The sequence below is a fragment of the Mytilus galloprovincialis genome, chromosome 5 (assembly GCF_965363235.1).
Source record: "Mytilus galloprovincialis chromosome 5, xbMytGall1.hap1.1, whole genome shotgun sequence".
NCBI lineage: Eukaryota > Metazoa > Mollusca > Bivalvia > Mytilida > Mytilidae > Mytilus > Mytilus galloprovincialis.
Window position 1 is genome coordinate 54,218,692 of NC_134842.1, and position 24,659 is coordinate 54,243,350.

Consider the following 24,659-nt stretch of genomic DNA (forward strand, 5'->3'; position numbering starts at 1 on the left):
TCTAAAATGGACTATTCAAATTGGCCAGTACTGACATCTATTTAAAGATGTGGTTTGAGTTTTGAAAAGATGAATTATACAGTTTTGTTTTGATCGTAGCCTAGATCTTTATGATGTTGATTCTAAACAATAATTAAAACATCTGTCACGATCAAAACACTTGACAAGGATTTTGATGGATTGGTGACATCTTTTAGATGAATTAGGTTACGGTACAATGGCATTTTCGTTACCAAATTTTGTACTGATAGTAATCTACATGGATTTCATGACTTTGAAAATATTGTTTGCATCAAGTAAAAGATGAATCTGATCATCATAATCAGATACATGAAATAAAAAAGGGGGGTGGAAGATTATCATCATTTAACTTTATTCTTACTGAAGCTATTCAAACTAATTCATAAATGACAATATGCAAGACCCATTAGTGGCCTTCAGCTTTTGTCTGCTCTTTGGTCAGGTTGTTGTCTCTTTGACACATTCCCCATTTACATTCTCAATTTTATTACATGTTTAAAGATCAAAGTTATCAACCCCCTCTTAGTTGGACTCTCTTATCTTGTGTTTTGTATTGTTCAATTGCTGTCTCAGTGGCACATTTCAGACTCCTTCTTTATTCCATACCTATAATGTTGGGATTTGAATGATTATCAGTTGTATGGGGATCTGGTAATGTGTAGTTAGGGTACAATAGAGATAGAATATAAAGATTGAATTAGGAAAAGTTATTAGTTTATTGACAATATTCTTCTTTTGTTCCCTTCTATGATCAATGATGACTAGATTATAAAGTCTTAGAAGATTTCACTAAGAATCAATTTACATGATGGCCATCAATTCCATATGTCAGGTCTTTGTCGACCGTGGCACCGCCTGTTCTCAAAACATGTCTTTAGAATTTTCTTTTAGGCGAGTTGTTAACACTGTGGGTTCTGAAGGTCACCTTTTCCTTTTTCTATATATTCTGCCACTCTCCCTTCTCAGTTCTCTTCTTGTGTGTTTATCCTTTCTCTACATTCTTCTTTACCTCTCACGCATTTATTTGCAAAACATTTGTTTTTGTGGTGTTTCATTCAGTATGTGATCACTAGAAGGAACAGATATTATAGCTGATTGTTAATTACTGTACATGTGGATTCATTTATTTTCGTGGGTACAAATTTTCGTGGTTTGAGGAAAACTTGCATATTCATGGATATTTAATTTCGTGGTTTTGACAAAGTCTGCATACATTCCTTTAGAAAATTTGCAATTCATTTAATATTTAATTTCGTGGTTTTGACAAAGTCTGCATACATTCCTTTAGAAAATTTGCAATTCATTTAATATTTAATTTCGTGGTTTTGACAAAGTCTGCATACATTCCTTTAGAAAATTTGCAATTCATTTAATATTTAATTTTGTGGTTCCCTTGTTCCAACGAAATCCATAAAAATTGGTATCCAACAAATAATAATGAATCTAGTTCGTACATTATTTAGTAGGAACTAATGTATCTTGTCAATTATAGTATTCTTTTAAAGACTATAATTCCCAATAAATTTAACAGATAAAATTAATGACTATAATAATTGAGTCATTTGCCAAAAAATATGTAATTGACACCATAGATTAGCAGGGATTGACATATAGTTAACACACAACCACAAAGTTGTCTTTAGTTGTCACATTAATGGGAGAAACAAGTTTGACAGCCAACTTTTATGGTATCAAAGTCAGACATACCATATTTATTCATTTCCATTAGTTACGAAAACACTGAATTTTCACAGAAATTGTACTGAGCAACATGACTGGTGCCATATGTGGAGCAGAATCTGCTTAACCTTCCAGAGAAACTGATTTCAACCCAGTTGTTGTAGGGGTTTCTGTTGCTCAATGTTAATTTAAGGTTCCATATGTGAATTTTTGTCATTTCATTTATTTTTTATTTTTTGCTATGGTGTTGTCAGTTGATCTTTGACTTTAAGTTTAAATCAACTGCATTTCTATTTGAATTATTGTCATTTGCATATAGCAAATGGTACAGTGTATTCTTTTTTGACTGTTTGTAAAAACATTTTAAGAATAAAGATGGGGAATTAATTATAAGGATCCCTTACAAACAAAATATTTTATTTACTCATATTGAGTCAACACCACAGACGTTGCTGTTAAACACGTCTTTTTTTGTTTTCTTGATTTACTAAACCTCCTTTGGTTTCTAAGCAACTCACATGTTTATAAATACCATTTTATAGCTCGCTTAAGTGTTTGCCCCTGCACATTCCTTAGGGAGGATAATCCTTTTATGCAGAATATTTACTGCTTTTTGTGTATTACTTCAAAATCTAACTCAAATTTTTAGTTTTTAAGAAATTCTTAAAATTCCTTTTAGCTTTAAAACATATATTTTAACATTTTTATCGCCTAAAGGCTTTTTGAAATATATAGCTAGCTTTATATGAGTTTTGTGACTAGTGATCTGCAATGTGTTTTTCACCATTAATCTGTCATCATTAGGTAATTATGGGTGTCCCTAGGGGTCATTCTGGGAAAACACATCACTTCTTTAGATGGTCAACATGGGGGATGAATAACCACTAAAAAGGTTTTATATTGAAATGGGAATTCATTCTTTATCGCAGCGCTTTTTGGTAAGTCTGTAATTCTACATTTGGCTTTCATCAAATTTACATAGTTGGTAAGTTATAAACTTGCAAATAATAAGTCATGATAGCTATGACATAACTTACCAAAAAATGTTTCTTATGGCAAAATTGGTCAAAGATACATAATACATGTACATGTATTGAAATAAGGTAAGGAAATTATAGCACTGTCAATAAATAGAACTTCCTTCATGATATAAGTTCTGAATAGAAAACAATATTCTGGAAAAGATGGTATAATATACCTGTTCCAAGAGGAACAAATATGTTATGATATTGTTTATTAAATAGTTTCCAGTGGAACTTTTCTTAGGCGGAACAAATATATGTTGACAACATTTCATCCCTCTTTTCACTCAGTTTGATAAAGTGTTGTGTAAACTCTATATTTTGGTAACATATGTATGCAATAATTAACATTTCATCATTGCCTTTTGAAGGTGGTACCCAACACCTTGACTAAAATTAAATTTGGCTCATTTAATTTTCATAAAATTTTGACAAAGTATTTACTTTAACCCTTTGACAAAAATATAAAAATTTCAAAAAATTTGAACCAACCATTTTATCAGAAAAATTACACTGGTTACATAGCAGTTTGACGAAGACTAGTTTTGATCAATGAGAAGCTTTAATATTCCCTTAACAACACAACGTGAATAAAACGTTTAGCTGATATTACAGAGTTATCTCCCTGTATAGTGTTAGGTACCACCTTAAGAAAATAGACCTAAACCAATAACATTTGTAGAACATGATTTACAATGATGAACAGTTCATGCTCTATTGGCTTGAAAAAAATGGGTGTCAAGAATAATGGATTGTAAATGATGTAACAGGTCATTTGGTAACCTTTTTCATTGTAGTTTTCAACAGATTTTGTACAACTATACTACTAGTACAATATACCTTTAGGTACTAACTATATTATTCAATTCTCAGCAACATTTGTTTACATTATTGTGTTCATGTTGTTTGCCCCAAAACCAACCATTATGTCACTGACTTTCGACAACTATAAAACTATTTTTTTCGTTGCAACATAAATAGCTCAGTAACATTTGAGGCATTGTATTCTTCTTTTCTTAAATTTATGTTCAGCTACAATTAATATGGAGTTATTGAATAATGCTTTATTCGCTACGACCTTTATTTCTTGCTTGAACGGATTTACACTAGTAATATATGGGGCTCTTGATAGCTTGCAGTTCGTAGTGAGCCAAAGATCCCTGTTGAAGACCATACTTTGACCTATAATGGTTTAGTGTGACTTGGATGGAGAGTTGTCTCATTGACACTCATACCACATCTTCTTATATATATCGAGTGACTCATGATATAAGAGCTTATGTTTTAAATGTGTAATGTGTATTATCAATAATATTTATCCTTCAATCAATTTAAAGTTTTGATTATATCCTGGAAATTGTTTTAAGAATGACCTTGCAACATCTTGCTTTCAAAAGTTTATGTGTTAGTCTCTTTATTTTAATACATGTAGTATTGTCACAATATTGCCTTTTTGCACTGATATAGTGTATCAATACAAATCTAGGCCATAAAAGGTAAATTGTTAAAAGATGTAGTCATTATTTTTTGTTGTGGTAGCATCTGTTGAAATAGCTGTTTTAACTTACAAGTTACAACATAGATATTTTCTAAACAAATGGGGATTATAAATTTGACTATAACATTACGGTACCCAAATTGCACGAGTACCCAAATTGCACCTATTTAGCAAAAGTAGCAGCGGAAATCTTCCTAGAGACTAAATAATATGTATTTTTATGATTTGATTCTTTGAACGCCTTTCAACATAGGTAAATATATTTATATATATACAAAACGTTCACAGTATTTATCAACAGATGAAGTGTTTACTGAAAAAGCAATATGTATGGAAACGTCGCTATCCATTTCTTAAAAAATGAAGAGTAAGCATGTATACTTATATCCAATTGTTCAATATATTTGAAGAAATTAAATAATAGCTGTGTTATTTGACTTTCGACGATGCGAATTTAGGCATGGACAGCTGCAATTTGGGTACTCATCATTACAGAATCATTGATGGTTTGGAGGTCAGTTCAGACCAATTTTTCTATGATTCCATATGGATGCAAAATTAAATTGGTAAAACAATATAGTAAATAATGAAACATCTTCAAAATAAACACAGAATAAAAACTTTTGTACGAAGCATAAATAAACGTAGGTTAAAAACTGTCCAAATACAGGTGCAATTTGGGTACCCTCAAGTTAGCTTCCCTGGAATATCCTTGTTCCAATACCGTCCCATGTTTAACCCTATCTCAGGATCAGTATATCTCAAAGATTGCACTGTGATTTTTCTCAAGATTATCCTGAGATATCCTGGGGAAATCTTGTGATATCCTGCACCATTTTCACAAGGGTAGGATAATGTAACTACTTTGACCAATTTGTTTAGTTATACCAATTTTTAATAATCAGATTTGTTATGATGTATAATCTAATATATTTTTAATTATGTATTCTAAAGTCTTTAGAAATGAATTCTGCTAAAAAAATGCTTAAACTTGCAGTGATCGATGTAATGAGTTTGTTTGCTCCATTAAAGGCCTCATGGTGACATTCAGATGAAGATTCAACAGCAATAAAAGCAATTAAAGCACTGCATGTTATTTTGCTTTTTATCTTTTTTTTTGCTAAGCATTATAATATAATTATACTGCAGTTCACCAAAAAATTGCTGCTGCTGCAGTTGATGGTCTCTTTAATTTTTTTTATCAATATGTTTGCTTGTTCTAAAGTGACCATATGATATTACATGTATACTAAAAGTTTATCAAGGATTTTTATCATGATAAATTGGCTATAAGAAATTTTTCAAATAAAAAAAAAATTGATCATGAAAGCTGATAACTGCTTTTATCCTCGATCATGCATGGAAATTCCTGAAATCATTCTATAATTTTATTATCTAAGTATAAAATTGAAAAAGGAAATGGGGAATGTGTCAAAGTGACAACAACGCAACCATAGAGCAGACAACAGCAGAAGGCCACAAATGGGTCTTCAATGTAGCGAGAAACTTCCGCACCCGTAGGCGTCCTTCAGCTGGCCTCTTAAAAAATATGTATAGTAGTACAGTGATAATGGACGTCACTGTAATAATGCACTTCACACTTATGAAGAAGGAGACATAAGAGTGCTAATTTCATAAATCATGCTTTATTTTGTAATGTTTTCCACACTATCTATTTTTTTCTGTCTTTTTAACACTCTGGTCTTGCTCTCCCCCATAAATTGCATATTCCAAAAGTTTTCAATAAAAAAAGTTGCATTTACATTGTGTAAATAAACATTTCAGATTGCAATCAATGATAATATTTACATAAAAGGTGATTAAATTATTACAAATATCCTCAAACATAACACACTCACCACAAAAGGACAAATTCCTCGGGGTATAAAAAACTTAATAGTTGATAATGTACTATACACATCTCCTGTCAGATTTTGTTATATAATAACAAAGGAAGTATGTCAAGATTTTAAATGATAGTTGTAAAATTTGAAATCCTGATTAATATTGAATTATCAGATTTTAACATAATGTTGATTAAGGGGTTGATGAAGACATGATAATGTTGATAATTACATCAGTTATGGCATGCTCTTGAATAAACAAAAATTAAGGGAATAAGGATATTTAAAAAAAATTGTTTGTTATAGAAAGATTTTTAGACCTTGTCTTTTCGTACAGTTGTATATAATCACTTTACTTTTTTTTCTTTTTAAAAAATTGTTCATTTGTATATGGATATTGTGTTTCAACAATTTTGGCAGAGTTTTAATGTTTTAAACTAGACGAAAATATTGGTTAAGCTAAGAGAGCTGTCAGGGAAACTTTTGTTAATTTTCAATTAGGTGTGATCTAGTGAGCTTATAATTCACCTACATCACGATGCTAGTAATTCCAGTTAATACAGTAAGCAAGGGTCATTAATTATTAACTCTTGAATTACAACTGTCGAATCCTTCAAATTTTAAAGTCAAATACTTTTCGTTATTAATTATTGCATTAACCATTGAAAGCCAGTTACAAACTTGTAACAAATCAGATGTATAAAGGGTCCCCATTCAGTTAGCATACTTATTAATAGTACTAAAAATAATTACCCAGGTCTGCTTAGATCTGTGTAAGTGTTAACTAAAAGAAAAATTAAAATGACTTTGAATTTATTTTAGATAAACTTGTGGCAGCTTTCAAGCATACTACAAACACCAAATATTGTTTGCTGTATCCTAATAAATTTTCATTATCAGTGCTGTAAAGCTGGTAAAAAACAAATCAGAGAGTAAAACATGCTGAGTTTGTGTTGAATTCTGGGCCTTTGACAGGAAACCAGTTACATTGTTAGATGTCATGAATTACATCATGGCGACATGTAAATTATGTTACATACACTTCATCTGTCGTAAATGTGTTGGTATTTCGTGTATTAATTGTTGTCCGTTACAACATAAAACTAGCTAAAGTATGTCCCCATCACAATTAGTTCTATGTCCCATGTCTTAATGGACAGTCCATTACATGATAATAAAAGCTGTATATACTGACCGTCATTAACGTTGGGACCACATTTAATTGTCAGGCCATAGGGTATTTTTTGTGGTAAACTCACTAGCATTTGTAATTGTCTTAGCTATCACTTCCATGATATAAAGATCCTAATTGTCAGGCCGTAGGGTATTTTTTGTGGCAAACTCACTAGCATTTGTAATTGTCTTAGCTATCACTTCCATGATATAAAGATCCTATGTCCAACAATATTTTTCACAAGAAATTGATTTTATTGTAAAATAAGGGTCTGTTAGTTCCCCCTATAAACATACATGTACATCATTAAATGGTATTGGGAATTTGATGTTTCAGAATTTAAAGGACTGTACTTAGAAACCCAAATGAAAAGAACATCATATTATCCAGAATGCATAACATTCTGATAGGGTCCACTATGATTTAAAAATGTTGTGATAAATGAAGGTACAAAAGCACTCAAATTATACAATTATCTTATGGTAAAATTAACTAATTAAATGCCCAAAAAGGTGCAAGCCAGTTGGGACGTGTGAGGACTGTATAGCCAGTCAGGTCGTTTCAAACTCCAATCATCAGGTACATGTACAAAAGTGAGGGTGCATTATACAAAGATTTTATTGTGTTTGCTGAAAGATGAGGCACTTTTTTGTTTTCCTGTCTCACTATTCTTGGCAAACTTAACATACAAAATGTATTATAAAAGTTCTTTGTATATTAACACACACATCAGAAAAATTAAGAAGGAAATCAGAATTTTATTTTCCACTTTTCTAAAGCTAGACAAAGATTATTATATTTCAACATCACTCTGGACAATTTAAATGGTCACAAAATATTTAAAGTATGTCCATTACTGAGATATCTATATAATATACACTGTATATAAAGTGTTAAATAAGTAGTTAGGGGAAGGATACTAAATATACTAATAAGTAGTTAAGGTACTGTTAAGTAGATACCTGATGGGAAGTAAATAATATATCTCAGTAGGCTGTCTAGAAAGAGGCTTCAGAAACGGGTGAAAATCAGGACAGAGACCTTTAATTTAGTTTATTCATGAATTTTTACTTTGTTATTAGATATGCATGGTAGGTTTAAGGTTTGTCCACTTTATCAATGAATGAAAAATGAAAATTTGGACATACATGTATTTTGAATAAGTATATTTTTTTTTTAATATATTTTTACATTATTTTTAAGAAAAAAATACACTTCTTGGAATGTTTGATATTCACAGAAAGTAGATTAAGTGAAATTATTAGGGTTCAGTCTGTACAGCTAAAGATTGGATATATATATAAGGAAATATAGCAAATATGGCATCCTGTTATATAAGTAGGTTATTAGGATGGTCAAGTAGATACCGGATGGGTAAAAGACAATATATCTTAGTCATAATGATGTTCAGAAAGTGGCCTGAGAAACTGGGAGTTGAAAAGGGGACTCCTATGTCATTTGTTCTTTAAAGGAAAGTTGTCTCATTGTTCTTCATACAATCTTCTTATTTTAGATATAAATAGTTATCAAAGGTACCAGGATTATTATTTAGTACGCCAGACGCGTGTTTCGTCTTCATAAGACTCATCAGTGACGCTCATATCAAAATATTTATAAAGCCAAACAAGTACAAAAGACCTTTAATTTGTATGGAAATGCCTTGACCACTTCATCAATAAATGGCAATTGAAAACTTAGAAATGGAGGTAGCTTTTAAAAACTGAATTGCTGTTTGCACAATCGAACTTCTATGATCCTAAGACTTTGATAGATGAAGATTTACTTATTTTAAAAAAAGTTGAAAGTTCAAGACAACATATATAGTATATTTAGGCCCTGTTTGATAAGAAGTTCAGCAATGGTAAAGTGAGGAATGGTAAAAAGTTGTTTGATGGATAAAAAGTATAGTCTCAATAGAAAAGTGTTAGAATACTTGTGATTTTTTTTATGTAAAGCAAAGGTGGTCAGGTTTGACCAAATATTTAATGAATACCAAATTTGAATTGGAAATAAGATATGATCTACAATTTGCATATATATGCAGAGGTGGTCAGTTTTGACCATGTTTTTAATGAATATCAAATGAAATTAGAAATAGAAATAATGATTTATACCAACAATTTTGTATATATAAGCAGAATTAAGTGATCACTCTGTTTTGACCATACATTTCAATGAATACCAAATTAGGAATGGAGATATGTAATTTGAAAGTTGGCATTGTTCTTGTTGATCAAACATGTCTAATAATTAATTGATTTTGGGCAATTTATGCTGCACTCAGAGGCAATCAATAGGAAAATTTGATAATTGCAATATCCCAACAAGCATTGCATAGAAAAGAGGCTGCATGAATTTGAAAAACAAAAAAGTAAAAATGCAATTATTATATAGGCTTATAACAGAGACCTTAAATTTATTTATTTACATACTTTAATGTAATTATTATTTGTTGTAAGCTAAAAACATAGAGAAAGAAAGATTTATGTAAATGGTTGGAGACAATGATGTAAGATAATGCAAATTACATGTAACAGAATGATTTGTATATTAACAATGGAAATTCCTGAATTTTATTACTTTTGTGTAACCAGTAGAAAAAGTACAAAAAATCAAAAGAAAGAAAAAAAATCTCCAAAAAAGCACTTGGAGATTTTTTAATCTGAAAGTTAATATCTATATAATAAAAGGTTATAAAATTTAATGTGAAATTAATAATTCTATTCTGTATTTGTAGGAAGAAGATGAATTCATAGGTTTTGCATCCTTACCAGAACAGGTTCACAGAAAGGCTGTTAGACGAGGATTTGATTTTAGCTTGATGGTTTTAGGTAGGTATAAACTGATCATATATTAGGGACAGACAGGCTATTGTCATTCCAAAGGGTGACTTAGAAATATAGATTTAGTTTCTTTTGATTGGAAGATAAACTCATTCAAAGTTGGGTGTCTACTTTGTTGTGTAGGATGTACAAATAAGCAGCCACATTTGATTCGAAAGGCGACATTGAATATGATTCCTTGACAATATTGCAGAAAGAATGCCACCTCTCGGCACATCAAGATCCCTTGAAACAACTCTTTAAAGGGTTTGTTTTTACCAGGTCTGCTGCAAGGCTAAATTTCTGTCCCTATCAAATAAACTATCATTTTCAAGTGGCAGTCTAAAATTTGTGCCCTTTATATCTGTCAACCCTTATTAATGTGAGGACCTATATATATGGAAGTTTTTAACGACCTTGACTGGCTTGTTTATTTGTACTTGTATTGAACATACATGAAATAAAGCAAACAAACAAACAAACAAATAAATCTTGCTATTGAATGTGAAATAAAATTGAGAATGGAAATGGGGAATGTGTCAAAGAGACAACAACCCGCCCAAATAAAAAACAACAGCAGAGGGTCACCAACAAACAGGTCTTCAATGTAGCGAGAAATTCCCGCACCTGGAGGCGTCCTTCAGCTGGCCCCTAAACAAATATATACTAGTCCAGTGATAATGAATGCCATACTAATTTCCAAATTGTACACAAGAAACTAAAATTAAAATAATACAAGACTAACAAAGGCCAGAGGCTCCTGACTTGGGACAGGCGCAAAAATGCGGCGGGGTTAAACATGTTTGTGAGATCTCAACCCTCCCCCTATACCTCTAACCAATGAAAGACTATTTCAAGGAGAAAGAAGTAATTTGGAAAATGTAATGCAGAAAATAGATAAAAGATTGAGAAAAGGAGAGAGAGAAGGGAAGGGGACAGAGCATGGGTGGACTTGTGGTGAACCTAAGCAAAAAGCAGTACAAAACGAGAATTGTCTTACAAGACAGGGTTTTTGCTTAAAAGAGGTGGCATTTATTGTAGGCTTCACAGCCATGTATCAAAATGAAATGTCCTGCATCCCTTGCAAAAGTGGAAAAACAAAGCATCAATATGATTAATTTGGATAATTACTTCAATATTTTTGACTTAGCACTTACACTAAATCTCAAGGGAAGTACACTGGATCTTATTTTATGGAACAGGCATGCAACTGGGGGAAAGGGAATTATCTCCATATGAAGACTTTATGATATTGGTATATGAATTTACAGCTATTTTAACTACTTTGTATTGATTCTGATAAAACTTCCATATATAACCTATAAATAATGATCATGTACTGTCTCATATAATAACATTGTCAGGAAATCATACAGATATGAATACTTACATCATTTTTTATTATTTAACATTAATTTCTTGTAATTGTCATTCATAAGGTGTACGTAGGTAAATCCAACAATCTTAATTTAATATTATGTAATGGTAATGAGATTTTCTATACATTAAGATTTGAGAAAGAAAAAAACAACATTGTAATATAATAGTGATTTAGCAGATTCTGCTCCAGAATTTGCAACATTTTTTTTATTTATGACTCATTTTCTTAATGAAATTCCTGATAGATGATCACATCAGAGAATTGAGATGTTTTATTGTGTCACAGCCAAAGAAAATTTTGTGAGAGATCAGAAGGTTTTTAAAAGAATTTCAAGTATAGTGGAAATTGCATGACAGCTTTCTATAAAACTAGACATGTCGAAATGAAAATAAACTTGTAAACATCTAATTAATTTTCTGGGGTCTCTGAACAAGAACATTATTCTTAATGTGCTTTATCAAGTTATTTAGTTTTATCGAGTCTCCTAAAGAAAGGGTAAAGGGGACAACCATGTTGATGTCAGTTTTGGGAAGTAGACCTGACAATAAAAAGTGTTGTCAATAGGTTAGGAGCTGCCATAAATGTCAGAACTGTCTTGGTGTTCTCATATTACAACATACTGTATCATGTATTGTAGTTTGCAGGAAAGATCATTAGCTGGGTGTCCTGAATATGCATGAAATACTTGCCACTGGACGTAAAGCAACCAACAATCAATCAATCATTAGCTGGGTCAAAATTCGGATTTTAAAATTGGTATTTGCTGCTTCTCAACTAAGCATAGAGCATGTGCAAGTTAAAATATAAAGCTTGGTCTGCTCATTGTCAGAATGATGGGTCAATGAGGCTAAGGTCAATGTAGGAATGACTAAAAAAAAAGAAGAAATGGTATGATTGCCACTGAGACAACTCTTCAATAGAGACCAAAATGACACAGAAATTAGCAACTACAGGTAGTCTTCTAGCAGACTTTTACCTTGACAGTAAGCCAATTAAAAATATGACCAGCAAGTCCAAGTACGATAGTGACATTAGCATTAGACTTTTACTCATCATAGAACAGACTTGAGCCCTTTTTCATTTTGGAACTGTTATTTTTACCAAATTTAATGGTTTAAGCAATGTGTTCAAAAAAAAGAAATTTAGAAGTATTAAGCTAGTAATAAATTATGTCTAATCCACAGATTTATGTTTTAACTTGTTCTTTTGTTTTACAGGAGACTCTGGTCTTGGAAAATCAACTCTTATAAACAGCCTTTTCCTTACAGACTTGTATAAAGACAGAGAAATCCCAGACACAGCTGGTAGGAACTTATGTATACTATCTTTTTTGGTCAAGTATATACTTTCTTGTACATTATAAATGCATCCATCTTGGGAAAATACCAACAGTTAAACATTCCATAGGTGTAACACAGACCTTTGTTATAATAACCATAACTGGAGATTATGCACTACAGTTTCATATAAGATTTCAAAACATGATATTAGAAAACAGAATCAAATTACCTCTGCAGTGATCTAAGGTATTTTTACTTAATAATTGAATGCTTCTTTTTGTAACTTCATTGGGGTGTAAAAACGTTGACCGAAGTACATTTTGTATGAAGCGCAGAAGTGCTTCATTCTAAAAATGTGCACACAGTCAACGCTTTTACAACCCTATGAAGTTACAAAAAGAAGCATTCAATACTTATAATTACATTTTTTAGTTATGATCATAAAAACACCAATTTCATAAAAAAATTATTTGATTCACCTGTGTACTTTATTGTTGGACCACATGTTATCATGAATGAAAAGTTTTATTGAGTAATGCAATTGCGGAAGAAATAACTTGTGATATGCAGTTAGCCAATCAGAATAAAGTATTATAATGAAACATATATATAATGTAATTATTACAAAATACCTGTATAAGTTAATCACAATATGAGATTGTTATATTTCTTAGAACTCTGACCAAATCTGTTATATTTAATATAAAAAGGGAGGATTCATGACTAAAATGTTTCACAAATTAAAATATCAAATTTGTTTGGGCTCTTTATAAGATGGTAGACATTAGCATTATGTTTTCCAGTTTGTGTGTTCATCTGTCTGTATGTCTGTCAGTTCATCCATCTGTGTTTCAATCTTCTGTTTCTTTTTCTAAACCTGTCAAGCAGAGATAAGCTTATCTCAGTGGATAACTTAAGCAGATATTAAACAGGCCCGTAGCCAGGAATTTCCAAGGGGGGTTATTTGGACTCACAAACTCGACTTTAACAGTCACAACTCGAACAGAACATTGACTTTAACAGTGCTTATTTGTTTTCAAAGGGGGGGGGGCATTTTAACATATCCCCCTGGCTACGGGTATGTTAAAATACTGCAATATTGATATTTATAGCTTAAACATGAATTTATCCTTTTTATAGATCTTGTTGAAAGAACTCTCACTACAGTAAAGAAACAAATAGAAATAGAAGAAAAAGGTGTCAAAGTCCGACTGACCATTGTAGATACCCCTGGATATAATGATGCTGTTAACGCTGAAGACAGGTTAGTTTCCACTGTCTATTGAGGAGAAATCAGGTTTCTGGAAAAAAAATTAAAGACTTATAAAAAGTTGGAAAGCAAAAAATAATCTTTAATTTAATCGTCAAAAAGTTACTAAACAGAACATGTACATCAACCATGGTCAAACTTTTCTGAAAGATTTGCAATCTTACTCCTTTTGTGCAATAACATGTAAAGAAGTAGATTTTTCAATCAAAATGTATAATGTAACAATAAGGGGCAAAAGATACAAGAGGGATAATCAAACTCGTATGTCAACTACACCATGGCTCTAAATGAAAAAGACAAACAATAGTACACAAAACACAAAATAGAAAACTAAAGACTAAGGGACAACATTAAAAGTTCAATGTAGGATAAAAAACTTAATTCACATAGTTTTTCACTGACCCCCCTCCCCCCTCTTAACTTAATTTGGGAAAAATTGGTTTACCTATATGGATATAGGTCAAATCGATTTGGGATTAACAAAACTTGCAGCAATGTTGACCCCCCCCCCAAACCACCAAACTATTTGATTTAAGTTTTTTATCCTACATCGATCTTTTGATGTCGTCCCTAAGCAATATGAATCTCAATAAAAACTGGTGGTGATCTCAAGTACTTTGGAAGGGTAAGGAGATCCTGCTCCACATGTGGCACCCGTCATGTTGTTCATGTTATTATATATCATATGATGGAAGATATGTTAGCAGACATTTTAACACTGTTTATAGTAGACATAATAACTATGTTTAATACTTCAATTAAAATAATAAAAATTGTTATCATATTTCTTGTCATTTCAGTTGGAAGAGAGTTGTTTCGTATGTTGATCAACAATTCCAGTTATATTACCAGGCAGAGAGTGGGCTGAACAGAAAAAATATCAATGATACACGAATACACTGTTGTTTATACTTCATATCTCCTTATGGTCATGGGTAAGTCACACAAGACCAGTGGTCAGTTAGGAAAAATACCAAGGATAACTTGGATGTAATATTGTTTGTAACTCAGGAACATGAATGCTGACTAATTTCTTATACACGCAGTAGCCTCAAATGTGGTATATTTTTGGGCTATTCCAGTGCAATAAAGGCAATTTAAAATCTTGTTGCAAAACGTAACAAAGGTAGATTTAAAAATGCATGTTTTTAATAATGTTATGATTATGCTGTCAGAAAAACTGTCATAAACAAGTGCAATTTTTTTTTATATTTATGGTATTAGTTTTATTACAAAATGAAAAATACAAAGTGTCAGTTTTTTCTCGCCTTAAGGGTGACCTTGTTATATAGGCTTACTGTACATGAGTTTGTTTAAAAGCTATATGAACCTAATTCTTTTAAAATATAATTGAGGATGGAAACAGGGAATGTGCCAAGAAGACCACAACTTGACCAAAAAGCAGAAAAAATAGCTGAAGGCCACCAATGGGTCTTCAATACATTGAAAAAATGGATTTAAAAGTCATTAATTGACCTCAAGCAATTAAGGAACCTAATTCTATATGCAAAAAGCTATACATGTAAAATGTATTTTCTACTTATACAAAGTGTCTATAAATAGATTTCTTTTTTTTCCTAGGTTAAAACCATTAGATATTTTAGTAATGAAAAAACTACATCACAAAGTCAACATTGTACCTCTCATAGCCAAGTCAGATGTTCTCACACCTAAAGAAGTCAAGAGGTTAAAAACTAAGGTAAGTATATCACATGTCTTAAATGTCTCTGGGTTATTTTTGTTGTTACCTGGCTGTCTCTTAGCTGTTTACCCTAAATCACCTTTTATTCATAAAGTTTCCAAGAGAACAGATGTTACATTATATATATAAGTAGTTTTGAAACTGAAAATGAATAAAATTTCTTTTTTGATTGTCAGGTTTTGGACGATATTAAAGAGAATGATATCAACATATATACATTCCCAGAATGTGACAGTGATGAAGATGAGGAGTTCAAGGAACAAGATAAAGCACTTAAGGTTTGTTAGAATAAAATGTATTTTATAAAAAAACAACAAACATATTGTTCTTCCAAATAACTATACATTTGAAACTTAAACTTAATGCACTGCAAGTCAAAGATTTTTCATAACACAGTCAATGAAACCTAGTGATAAAATGTGTAAATTATTCTGTTAATGAAGTTCAAAGTACAAAATGAATATTCACAAATGAATAAACAGTACAATAAATGAATAATAAAAAAATGTTTTGCCCCGCTGTTACAAGAGGGGTATCAAAAAATATAATCTCAAAAATACTGAACTCAGAGGAAAATTCAAAAGAGCTGATCAATTTACTGAAATATTTTAGGAAGCAGTGCCATTTGCTGTTATTGGTAGTAATACAGTTGTAGAGGCAGGAGGGAAGAAAATAAGAGGAAGAATGTATCCATGGGGGATTGTTGAAGGTAAAATATACATGTACTGTATTAAAGACAGAATGGGAAAGAAAATACCATATAAAATTAATACTTCAGTTGCATACATAGTTAAATAACACAGGATAAGTAAAGATCAGTTAAAAGTAAGATTTACTTCCAGTGTTAAAAAAAATCATGAAGGCCAGTCTGTAAACAATTTATTAAAAAAACAGCAAAATTTTCCGAACTACAGTGAAATAAAAAATTCTGATAACATTGTTTGTAGGATTTTTAAATACCATGAAATCACAAAACTACCTTTGATCCTCCATCCTTTAAAAGTGGTACATGAACCTACAAAAAAAAAATTTTTTTCTTCACAATTGTGCCAAGGGAGACAATCATGTCATATGCAATATAAAGAATGGGTGATGTTTTATTTTATTGGATTTTTTGCAAATGTTGAATATCAAAGGCAATCATAGAAAAAAAGTTTTCATGAAATAAAATAACTGCATATTTCAGTCATAAAGATTATGAGATGGGACATAATCCATGTGTTACATGAGATTGTAACAAATATAAATAAAATAGGGAAATAGATAACAGCAAACAATGTTATGAAAATACATAATTTAAGCAATATGATTGATATGTTATGTCACAGTCTTACATGTCATATAAATCATCCTGGTGAATTAAAGAATTTTAAAGAGATTTTTACTTTTCAAGGCTAGTTTTATTGTGACAGGGAAGATAATCCATAAACACATATCAATATAACATCAGAAGACAAAATAAACTGAACATTTTGAAAACTGTTAGCACTTTTTTCATATATTTTATTACAAAAGTTAATGATAATTAAGTTCTTTTATAGTAGTTAAGGAATTAGTTAAAAGCACTGAAATATAAGAAATTAGAGACTTTTTGTACTTTTCAGTGCTAGTATCAGTGTAACAAGGGAAATAATCCATGCACATACCAATAAAAGATCAAAAGACACAAAAACAAAAACTGAACACTTTGAAAACTGGAACATCCAAAGTGTGAATAATGAAATATGAAAAATAACATTTTTCCAAAATTTTAAATGGTCAGCAAACTATTTAAGTTAATGTTATGTTTTATTATGCTTTTGATATGAAATAAAACATGATTTTCCAATTAACTTGTATTTGTTTTTCAGTGGACAATCCAAAGCATTGTGATTTTATAAAACTGAGGCAGATGCTGATCAGGTAATTACAATTGGTTATAAAAGTTTTACTTTTGCATACATCTTCCAAATTATTTTCAGTTTAAAATGATTATTATTTCACAATTGTCCCTTGATGCTTATTTATAATTTATTGCTAATGTTTTGATGCCATCTAAATTTAATAAACAGAAATTTTATAGTTATGGTTGTCCATTTTTGGAAAGCATTTATTTCTTGAACACATCTTTGAACTTAACATTATTCTCTACAAATACAGATCATGTTTGTTCTTAAGGATGTTCGCTAATCTGTTAAAAAGACAATTGTGAATTGATAGTATATAATTATAAAAAAAAAATGGAGGGTCCGTGTGCTCGTTTTCGAGATATGAGCCATTGAAAATTTGGCGGGAAATTATTCTCTCTAGATTTTTCATATATTTAACATGGGTACCTTATTTTTTTCAAACACTATAAAAAATAACATGAATTTTATAAAATTTTGAAATATGGCTTTTTAAACTTTATGTAATAAAATTGTAAAAAGAAAAGCAGGGGTTAGTGGGCAATTGGTTTTAATAACAATACATGGATAAAACCAGAGGATTCTGAAAATCTGTCAAAAAGTCAAAAAATGGAGGAGCAAACATTCTTAACATGAAACTTATGCATTTATTTTGCCGCTATACTGAATTTGGATGGCATCACTTTTATTGTTCTGGAGTATCGCTCTTTCTAATGTTATATGCAAGCTGGGGTATCATACATTCTCCACTAATTATCTATGTTTTTTCATATGAATCAAAATACAATGAAAGATATTAGATATTAGATATAAAAATATGTTATGAACAAAAAACAAAAAAAAAAACATTTAGATTTTTAATGAGTTGTATTTGTTGTTTGTTTTTCTTTCCCTGAGATGAAATATATGATCTTATTTTTTCAGTACACATATGCAGGATTTAAAAGACATCACATCAGAAATTCATTATGAAAACTACAGAGCAGAGTCTTTGTTATCATCAGAAGTTTCAAAGTCTAATAGAGAGAGAACGTAAGTTTATCCTTGTTTTAGGCTAAATATGGTTCGGCTATGTTTTGATTTTTGATACAAGGACTATGGTTCAGTTTACAGGTGCCACTTAAAGAGCAAAATCTGCTTACCCTTCCAGAGCACCTGAGATCACCTCCATTTTTTTTTGTATGGTTCATTATATTTCTTGATGTTTAAGCCCAAATATGCAATTAAGTTTTCTTTGTCGGTTGATGTTTTAAACCTCCAATCTATTTACTATATCCTGACTGCACTATAAGAGCAATACTGGTAATGTATTTAAAAAAAAAACAGTTGTAAAATGGACAAATCTAGACACCATTAATGGAACCAAAAATATTACGATGATACATTGAAAAGTATAGCAAATTGCTCTTCTTTATCCTCTTTTGATAATACTATATAGCTGCCAAGAGTATTTAAAAAAACAAAGAAATAATGAGAAAATCAATCCTGTAAGTGGAGAAATGTTATACATCATACTCAATTCATTGGTATAAAAAGACATGTATTTGAAAAGAGCTTTGTACACAGTAATTTTCTATGGCTGATATGAGGATGAAAAATCTAGATTTGTTTGTACACCATATTCCTAGTTCAGTTATACCTTTATTAAACAATTATTCTGCCACTTTTTTTTTTAAGTATGAGTAAAAATGAGTTAAAACATTATGATTCATTATTCTGAAAATAAATAAAAACTGAAACAAATACCTTAAATTTAAGAGCCTCACAAAATTGAGAAAAAAGAAATATAAAACTATTTGTATCAAGGGAAGTAACTCTTTCTCCATAGGAAATGTAAAAAGATGTTATAAATAATGAAGATCAGTTGAAACAACTTTTCTGATATTTTTTTACAGGAAACTAAAGAGAGATTCCATAGCCAACTTAGACAAAGCCCTGGAAACAGAACAGCTGTTACAAGAGAAAGAAGCAGAGGTAATGTATTTTAGTTATTTTACAGTGAAACAACCATACCCTCACGCTGAATTAGCTAGATACATGTCTTAACTTGACTTTTTTTTTTTTTTTGACATATAGCTAATTTTCTAATGCGATTAAATTTAAGATAAAATTGAGAATGGAAATTGGGAATGTGTCAAAGAGACAACAACCCGACCATAAAACAGACAACAGCAGTCTAAGGTCACCAACAGGTCTTCAATGCAGCGAGAAACCTGCACCCGGAAGCGTGAAACTTGTATGAAATTTGCACTCATTAGAAGAAAAAGTCTTCAGATTTAAAAGGGTTCTGTTTAGTTAGTTTTCACTGTAGATTATTTAGATTACTGTGAATTCTGAAATGATTTGGATGTTATAGGTATCAAAAGTTTTTACAATATTAATATCCCATCATTTAACAGTCACATTCGAATTCCATGCCATTGGTTTAAATGTAACTACATTAATTATAAGTATAATGTTGCTCGTTGATTTCTAATTCGAATAAGATGTGCATGCATATATTTCAGAATCTTAAGTATTACTTAGTTTGAGAATTTATTACAAACCTTGGTACTTTAAAAAGTAAAAGTTGTGAATGAAATAGTCATGGAGTTGATATTTAACTGTACAGAAGACAAAAAACTCTGTAAAATACTAGGAACAAACTAATTTTTGTCAGTCGTTTTTTTTTTCAAGAGTAAAAAAAATAACTCCAATACAAATCGTCACCAATATGTTAAACTTAAATCTTTCCTTATTTGACTTCATTACATAGATTTCAAACTCAAGAAATGAAATAACCACAAACTGGGCTAGAAAGGGCTAAACATGAAATAAAATATCGGCACAAATAAATTTGTTTTCAGTATGCAGGATTTCTGGGACCAGCGTTTTTATTTTAGTTCTTTATCTTGTTATTTATTGTATTTGGTTGACTATATAGATCCTTTTATCTAACCCACTTTATTATAAAAGCTCAAACCTCATTCCCTTACCTTTTAAAAACAGAAATGAGAATATAGTGTACTTTTAACGGTACCACATGTACATATCAGTAGCTTGTTATAAATAGGAGTTAAATTCTAATTAGTAAACTCAAATGAATATAAAATATTTATCAAATAACCACAAACTCTCACATGGGAGACGCCACTTGCAGAGACGAGTGCACATTTATTATTAGTATATGTATAATGAAATCAATGTTTTTGTGTAAATACACCGAACATTCTCAGCTGGTGCTGGTTACTGCATACTAACGGTCAACAAATTTGAAAATAAATATTATAAAATTATTATATTATTTATTTGGAAAAATGCTACTGGTCACTTAAACTGCAATGGCTCGAATGACTTTAAACTACCTGAATTCACTCGTGCATGAAACTTTAAACCCCATTCAAACCGACCTTACTATAAATAACTAATCACATGCTAACTATAAACAACAACAACATTCTTACATGTTCGACTTTTGTACAACTTTGATAAATACATGACTAAGACAGACAAGCATACTTAAACTGTATGTTTTTTTTTTCTTTTTATATAATCTGATATTCATTTACATCATTCTTATCATAAAAAATAAAAATTCTAACCTGTCTTTGTTCTATTATTTCAGATACAACGAATGCAAGAAATGTTGGCGAAGATGCAAGCACAGTTACAAAATAACCCAAATTCCCAAAATGGACGATTGGGCAATGTACGGTGATAGACATGTAGGCAGTGTACAGTAATTTAATGTTTTTAAAATGTACAATTTCCTAGTGTACTATGTACAAGTAATGAGGCACTGTAAACAGAGTGTACAGTACGCCAGTGTAGATTTGTTATGGCGGCCATGGTGCAATTTAAAAGTCTTAACAAATTTTTAACCAATTTACAATTCCCTGTTATTTTCGATTAACACTTATTTACACTGCTTATGTTATGATTTAGATCTCATCTTTCGTTAACAACAGTCTGAGGTCAAGTCAATTGGTCAGTTCTCAAAACATACTTTGGAGTCTCCCAATAATATTTAAATCTCCCTCTAAATTCAGTCTCCTGTTGGACAGGGAGGTTGAATCTACCATTTTTAGATGAAATGTCATATCTCCTTATAGAACCAATATTTCGTTACAAATAGTTGAAGAGACTCTTTGTAGTTGCTTATAATTATAGTTAAGATTATTTGTTTATAACCTATTCAACATGCCCAAACTATATGAAATGTTTTAGCTAATTAATTCACTAACTTTTTGGCTTGTTTGAATGTAGTTTATGAACATGATATCTGTTAAATGAAAGATTAAATGTTAAAAAGAATAGTTTGGCTGTTTGAAAAATTGACACATAAACAGACAGTTTTTAATGAGAATTTCTCAACATTATGTGTTATTGAGTGAAAAATTGTGTGTATGTGTTAAATTCACTAGAAATGTGTTCTTTTACAGTATCTTGACATTTTGATAGTTTATAGGGGAAATTAAAATATTGCACCATTTTAATTTTTTCCCTTATTTCAATAGCATTCCTTAAGGGTATCAGAAACACTGAAAATAGACCCCAATTTTCAAGCATTAAAGGGGTAAAAATCAAAATGCTTTGTTACACTACTGATAGGTTTTTAGGAATAGAAGAGATTATGAAATTTTACTATGATCTGCTGGTTTTTACCTAAAAGAGAATATTTACAAATGACAATAACATTGTGTATTCCTATTGTTATTTCTTTAATTTTTTTTCCTTGATTATGATAGTCTATGTGCATAATCCGTGAAACGTACATTTCTGTATGTATTGATTTCTTTGTGCTGCAATCTTCCACGAACATTGTCATCATGGTTATTTAAAATAGTAAAATAAGCAAAATACTATTATCATTTTATTTTCTGCAATTAAACAGATTTTTTTTTATAAAAGATTGTCAGGGTTTGTTAGATATTCGAATTTTGAATAGAACCTGTTGAAAAAGTAATTCTTAAAAACCAAAAAATAAATGGAGTTATCTTCCTTGGCCCAATTAAAAAAAAACTATTGGTGAGAAATTTTATTGTTTTTGACTGTTAAGTAAAGGTTTAATGTTGAAATTGAAATTTTTTAATGTATTCAAATGGCTGGAACATCAAATAAAAATAATTCAGATTAAAAGAGAAAATAAGAGTGGTTAGTCGATATTATGACTAAAACATGATAATGCCATTATTATCCTTATACTCAGAAATGTTGTATAATATGTTACTTTTTGATCATTTGTCATTTTTATAATTATATCACAATTTAAAAAAAAAAGATGCAATCTGTGTATTTCCTACTATTATTTATTTTTATTTTTATCTTTATGATTGTTTCTATATGATCATATTTTCATCATTTCTAGAGATATACCTTTTTTTATTTTAATTCATGCAAATTTAATCACCTGTATCTTTAATGTGGAAATGTTACAGTGCATATTTAATGTTGAATACATGTTTTAGATAAATCATAATGGTACAATACAAACAGAATATCATGAATTAAATACTAGTAAATACAATAGTCTGAACAATTTAGAAGTATGTTAAAAATGTACAATTTGTATTTTCTTTGTATAGAGCCATATTGACAATATATGATGCTGCTGGACAAAGCTGACTTGCCTCAGAAGAATTTCAAACTTTATAGGATTGACTAAGACTTTTCAAACATGTCTAAAGGTCCATGATTAACCCTGAGCACACATGTTTATTTCAGTAACAACTGATTTCTATAAAATTGTATGTTTAAATTAAACTCAGATAAAAAAAAAATAATCTTTTTTTCTTTTTTTTTGATGGCAGTGTTAGAGAATAAAACATTGATGGTAATGGGACCAAACCTATACATATATTTATTTTTAAGGCAGATGAAACTTATAGCTGTATTACATATACATGGATCAATTTATAGTAATCTAATTAGAATTTGTATTTATGATTTACTGTTACATCTGCTGCAAGACTGCAGTAGTTGATAAAGATAAACTCTATAAGTTCATGCTAACCTTTGGTTTATAGTTAATGTGCATAATATAGGTAAAGACACAGTTTTTTTTTTAACTTATTTTCACCTCTTTTTTTTTTTGGTGGGGGGGTTGCTGTCTCATTGACAAATTATTCATACCTCCTTTTACACTGTACATTAAGCAACCACCAATCAATCTTTCATATATGAAACAAACAACAAGTTACCTATTTAATTTCATTTATATAAAAAGCATTTTTTGATACTGTGTCATTAGAGTCTTAATTTTCAAATTGATTTATTTTGTAATTTAGTCCATATATTTTGCATTAAAAAATTAAAACAAGGGACTTGTTATTCACATTTTAGTAACATTCAATTAATAAATGAAAATATGTTTTTTGGATATTATATGAAATTGAAGCTATATAGTAAATATATAGTAAAAATATAGTAAACACTTTTCATTATGAGTATAAAGAAGGACATGAGTTATGTATAATGTGTTCATAGTTAATGTACAAAGTAATTTTGTATTTAAATAAATATTGTTGTTTTGTTTTTACATGTATTCTTTTTATGTCCTACCTACTTTAGTAGAGGAGCAGAATGTTTTCAAGCCTGTATACCTGTTCATTTGTCCTGTATCAGGTTAATTTTTTTAGACTGTGCCCAAATCAAGTTGGAACTTAGTACATATATTCAGTACAAGTGAACGGTTTAGTTATATGCAAAATTTGGATTTTGATTAAGATTTCACAGTACATATATTCAGTACAAGTGAACTGTTTAGTTATATGCAAAATTTGAATTTTGATTAAGATTTCACTGTTCTCTTAATATGGGAAATAGAAACTGGTAAAGGGGCATGGTGTCCTATAGAGAAATATCAACTAGTAAGGCTTTCCTTACGTAAGCCATCAATGTATTGAAATGCTATTTCATTTAATAGATTGACACAATGTGCATTCATTGCATTACTTCAGTTTTATTGTCTATTTATTGGAACTTGTAACATAGCTTTCCTCAGCCAAATGCCAACAACCATGTGTTTTTTGTATGAAGGTTAGTAACATGTGACTTAATTCAAAACTGATTAGTATCAAGGATTTGTATAGTAAATATAT

General features: G+C 30.2%; 1 protein-coding gene across 2 annotated transcripts in view; it reads left to right on the forward strand.

Moving 5' to 3' along the window:
* The window catches only part of LOC143076041 (septin-2-like), a 67,159-nt gene extending 43,067 nt beyond the window's left edge, over positions 1–24,092 (forward strand). For both annotated transcript variants that reach the window (XM_076251664.1, XM_076251663.1), the window contains 11 exons: positions 9,977–10,070; positions 12,660–12,746; positions 13,863–13,986; positions 14,793–14,927; positions 15,574–15,691; positions 15,871–15,972; positions 16,307–16,403; positions 17,545–17,596; positions 18,505–18,612; positions 19,476–19,554; positions 21,185–24,092. In XM_076251664.1, the coding sequence (XP_076107779.1) occupies positions 9,977–10,070; positions 12,660–12,746; positions 13,863–13,986; positions 14,793–14,927; positions 15,574–15,691; positions 15,871–15,972; positions 16,307–16,403; positions 17,545–17,596; positions 18,505–18,612; positions 19,476–19,554; positions 21,185–21,277 (1,089 nt within the window). In that variant the 3' untranslated portion in view covers positions 21,278–24,092. The remainder of the gene's footprint in view (positions 1–9,976; positions 10,071–12,659; positions 12,747–13,862; positions 13,987–14,792; positions 14,928–15,573; positions 15,692–15,870; positions 15,973–16,306; positions 16,404–17,544; positions 17,597–18,504; positions 18,613–19,475; positions 19,555–21,184) is intronic.
* Positions 24,093–24,659: the final 567 nt, after the last annotated feature.